Raw genomic sequence first — 5,116 nt, 5'->3', positions numbered from 1 at the left:
TTTTTTTTTTTCTTTTTCCTAGAAGCCAATTGCTGTAACAGTCTGATTCTAGACAGCTTTCAAAGGCTTGGCTTTATAATTAAAAATGGGTTAATGTTTCATAGATTATATAACTCTGATAATTTTTCTAATGAATAGGTAGCTAGGCTAAGGTAAGGGGATTACAGATTATTAGTAGTTAACCAATGGTCTCGGTCTCTCTCTCTCTTTCTCTCTCTCATATAAAGCCTTAGTATGTGACCTAGACTAGCTTATCACTCACTATGTGGTCCAGCATCTTTCTGTCTGTCTATCTGTCTGCCTGTCTGTCTATCTATCTATCTATCTATCTATCTATCTATTTATCTATCTGATAAAGCCATGGTATGTGACCTAGACTGTCACTCACTATGTGGTTTAGCATAGCCTCCAATTTGTAATCTTTCTGTCCTGACCTTGTGAGTGCTATGATTATAGGTGTGTACCACTTACTTGGTTATTATACTTATTTCTTAAAATGAAGACCAAATAAATCATAGTTTCTAGAAGATAGTAGGTACCCCAGGGAGTTGTCAAGTTAAGAAATTCTGTCCTTGCAAAGCATGGTGGTGCATGTATACCTCTAATCTTAGCTCTTGAGATATAGGAGTTCAAGGCCAGCCTGACTATATTGCAAGATCCTGCATCAAAAAAAAGTGGGATAGGATGGAAAGATAGCTCTTTCTGAGCACCCAGTTTCTATTCTCAGCACCCACATAGTGGCTCACAACTGTCTTCCCTCCAGTCCCAGGGAGCCTGACACCTCTTCTGGCCTCTGCGGGTACCAGGCATGCATGCCGTACATACACAGACCTAATACATGGAGGCAAAATATCTTACTCACATGAAACGAAAGTCAATACATCTTTTTTAAAAAGGGAAGATGGAAAGAAAGAAAGTACTGTCCCTAAATGTAACTGAGTTTAAAGAATACTATGTAAATTCTTTTTTTTTTTTTTGGGGGGGGGGTTTCGAGACAGGGTTTCTCTGTGTAGCTCTGGCTGTCCTGGAACTCACTTTGTAGAACTCACTGGCTGGCCTTGAACTCAGAAATCCGCCTGCCTCTGTCTCCCGAGTGCTGGGATTAAAGGCGTGCGCCACCACGCCCGGCCTGTGTAAATTCTTATCAGAAACTAACATCCTCATCATATTTAATGTGATTTGTGATAGAAGTGTTTGACTGATGCTGTGTCAGAACATTTGTCATGAACAAGGGAGGAAGGCTTGCTTTGTACTCAGAGTTCAGAGGACTTGGTCCATCATGACATCAGTGACCTGAAGAAGCAGAACAATTCACATCACAGCAAGCGAAGGAATAGAGAGAGATGGGGCTGGGGGGCTCAGGACCCCGACTGATATACTTCCTGTAGCTAGGCCTACCTCCTCTGGTGGTCAGAATCTCCCGTAATAGTGCTGCGAGCTGAGGCCAAGCCTTCCACAGTGAGCATTTCACACTCAAACTGTACACATACCTGTACTTTCCCGTTTGCAGTGTCACCGCCAACCTTGCTATAGGTACCACATCTGACTAACTGCAGAACCTGTCCTCCGAGAGTCTTTAAGAAGTCGTAGGATTGAGGATGGGAAGCTGGCTCCTTAGGCAAAGTGCTTGTCACACAAGGGAAAGATCTGAATTCTTGTCCCTAGCACACACACAGAAAAGCTGGGGTGGTGGTGCACCCCTGTAATCCCATCACTGGGGAGACAGAAGCAGGAGCTCCATGGGACTTTCTGGCCAGCCAACCTAGCCGAATTGACGAGTTCCATGAACAGTGAAAGACTGTCTTAGTCTTGGAAAACACGTAGAGGATGATAGCAGCAGCCTATCAGTGTTTATTTCATGTAAGGTATACCAGCCTGGTGTGGGTGATGCTCTTACACTATTCTTACACTGGTGTGGGCGAACGCTCTTACTCCCAGCACTAGGGAGGCAGAGGCAGGTGGATCATATGAGTTGGAGGCCAGCCTGGTCTACATAATGAGCTCCAGGACAGCCAGGGCACCATAGAGAAACCCTAAAAGCCTGTGTGTGTGTGTGTGTGTGTGTGTGTGTGTGTGTGTGTGTGTGTGTGTGTGTGTGTGTATGTTTAAATTTACACATGAAAAGATACCATGCTTTTGGTAAGGTGGGGCACACTTGTAATCCCAGTGGGGAAGTCAGGCAGGAAGCTTGCTTGTGAGGCCAGCCTGAGTTAACCCTGCAAGATCGTTTCTCAAACGTGCAAAACCAAAACAACAATGTAAAACCCAGAAACATAAAATACAGTGTGTCAGTGGCTCACAGTAGATCTTTAATGCTTTTATTTTGAAATTATTAGATTAGTTTGTGTTTCTGTTTCCGATTGTTCTATTGTATGCCAGGAACACTGATAAAAAAGAGAGTGGGGTCTCTCTGTAGCTCAGGCTGGCCTAGGCCTTGGCCTCCCTAGTATTTGGATTGCAGACCAGTGCCACCTTTCTAAGATCTTGACCCTCTTAACATTATTCTTTCTTAAAGACATGAAAATATAAGTTTATCATTTTCCCTTTCTTTTTTTACAGGAATACCAGTGTATTCAGTAGCCTGGGGCCCTGATTCAGAAAAGGTTCTTTATACAGCAGGCAAACAGCTCATCATTAAACCTCTTCAACCAAATGCTAAAGTTTTACAGGTACGCCTCAGGCCTTTGTAAGTAGTTATCTGGCTCATTGTTACTGCTGAGTCGGGTGGTCCTTGCAGTTTCCTGTTTTCTGGTTTAGTCTCCTTACACTCAGAGAGCTTTGAGTTTGCAGGCTCGTCAGACTTTAGTATAGATAAGGGACTTTCTTTCTGTTTATGTTCCTGCAAAGACTCACTTTCCTGCTACTTGAGCTCCCGTTCCCGCAGTCACTCAGGCAGGTGTTTTGAATACCTGAGCTGACATGTGATTCAGCACAACCGAGCAGCCTGCGCTTTACAGAGCCAGTCTCGCGCGTGGGTTTGAGATGAAACTCTTTAGAGTGCTGATTGGTTTTTAATCATCCTCGTCATCTGTTTGTGCACTTGTGCTTTCTCAGAGGACTGGCATAGGTTTCTTTCTGTCAGAATGGTGAACAGTCGCTGTCAGACTTAGAACCAACTATGTGTATATAACTTGATGAATGTATGGAGAGCACTTGGCTTAAGGGTAGACGTTGAGCTGACATTTGCTTGTGTGCTATTCAGAAGAGAGGAATTAGGAGTTAAATCATAAAGAATAGATGGGGAGGTGACCCTAAACCCAGCGAGTAGAAACAAATACTGAAAACGGTGTGAGAGAGGGGTAAGCAAACCACACAAAAGCCAAGAAACAGCAACAGCTGTTAAGGAAGGTCAGGCGCATGACGGGCAGACCTTTAAACCAGTATGCAAGGTTTGGTTATTGGATTCTAGCACTGAAAGACACAAGTTTTGATAATGACAGTGGAGCCTGGCTTTTGTTTGTCTTCATTACTTTTCTGTGTCTGTGATAATACACTATGACCAAGGCATCACATAGTGTTTACTGCTCCAGTTGCCGGTGTGAACCTAGGCCTCCCAGGGCCTAAAAAGGAGGTGGACTAAAGTCTCATTCATGCAGTAGCCAAGTTTACTCAGAGCATCAGACAGTTTATACTCTGAGTGTTAGGAAGAGTCACATGAGTACAGTGTGCATCACAAGAAGGAGCTGCATGGCCAGAACATGTTTTCTCATAGAGGCATATGAATAGCAACAGCCGGAGTAAACTCACTTCTGTCTGACACACCTGGCAGGAGCATGAAAACACTTCCAAGAACAACTCTGTCTTGAACAAACCGAGGTCACGAGATGCTTGTCTTGTTTTCCTGGAGTTTTCTCACAAGCACTTAGAATTCCCACATGGCTGCATTCTTGGACTGTGTTCCCACATTGTAAGAAAGGGTTTATTTGAGGTTTACAGTTTCTGAGGGTTAGAGTCCATGTCTATCATGGCAGGGAGCATGGCAACCCCCAGGCAGGCAGGCAGGCAGGCAGGCCTGGCCCTGGAACAGTAGCTGGGAGCTCATGTCTTTATCTGCAAGGAGGAGGCAGAGAAAGACACTGGGAATGTCACAAGACTTTTGAAGCCTCAAAGCCATACTTCAGTGACACCTCCTAATCCTTTCCAGACAGTTCCGCCAATTAGAGACCAAGTATTCACTTACGAGCCTATGGGGGCCATTCTCATTCCACTCACTGGTCCCCATAGGCTCATGATCATATCATAATACATGTAGTCCAACTTTAATAGTCATAGCATTTCATAGTCTCAGCACAGTTTAAAAGTTAAAGTACTAAGTCTCTTCTGAGATTCAAGGCAATCTTTTAAGTATAACTCCTTGTAAAATCAAAAAGCAAATTATATACTTCCAACATACAGTGATACAAAATGTTTCTTACCATTCTAAAAGTTGTCAGAGGGCTTAGGTGGTTCAGTCCTTCCAGCTTTGCTTGATGCGACACAGTTGTCCCTCTTGGGCTGGCTCCAGCCCTTGTATGCAGCTGTCCTTGGCAAATGTCTCATGACACTGGCATCTTCAAAGTCTTGGAGTCTCTAAGCAAACTAGGCTTCACTGACACAGCTTCATGCAACAGCCTCTCAGGCCTCATGCAGTCCCTGCCACATCCCTGGCCTCAGCACCTCCCTTTAACCATAGGAGAAGATCCTACAACCCCTTTACCCATGTAACTTTCAGAACTCTAAAGCCAGAACCATGTGGACGATCCTGCCCAGTTTGACTGCTCTCATTTAAACCCTACAGCTTAGGAGTGAGGCGCTGGGTCACTTCACTTGCTTACCTCTGTGTGATGACAAAGTGAATCTCTTTACCTTGGCCTTCTTGTCTGTACAATACCTATTCACTAGGATGTTGTGAGGATTACTATCTGGTGTGTAGTAAGCACTTGCTGTTACTGATTTTGTTATGTTACTATGAATTAGTGTACCTTCTTTCCCTTTTAATAAGCTAGAGAGTTCAGAAAAAAAAAAAAAAAAAAAAAGCTGGGCAGTGGTGGCGCACGCCTTTAATCCCAGCACTTGGGAGGCAGAGGCAGGCGGATTTCTGAGTTCGAGGCCAGCCTGGTCTACAGAGTGAGTTCCA

General features: G+C 44.2%; 1 protein-coding gene across 3 annotated transcripts in view; it reads left to right on the top strand.

Moving 5' to 3' along the window:
• Positions 1–5,116, top strand: part of Ift80 (intraflagellar transport 80) — a 98,163-nt gene that overhangs the window by 33,094 nt on the left and 59,953 nt on the right. For all 3 annotated transcript variants that reach the window (XM_021195711.1, XM_029537952.1, XM_029537951.1), the window contains one exon: positions 2,560–2,669. In XM_021195711.1, coding sequence (XP_021051370.1) covers positions 2,560–2,669 — 110 coding nt within the window. The remainder of the gene's footprint in view (positions 1–2,559; positions 2,670–5,116) is intronic.

The sequence above is a fragment of the Mus pahari genome, chromosome 4 (assembly GCF_900095145.1).
Source record: "Mus pahari chromosome 4, PAHARI_EIJ_v1.1, whole genome shotgun sequence".
In the NCBI taxonomy this organism is placed as follows: domain Eukaryota; kingdom Metazoa; phylum Chordata; class Mammalia; order Rodentia; family Muridae; genus Mus; species Mus pahari.
Note: the sequence above shows the minus strand (reverse complement) of the source record. Positions and strands in the feature narration are given on the sequence as shown.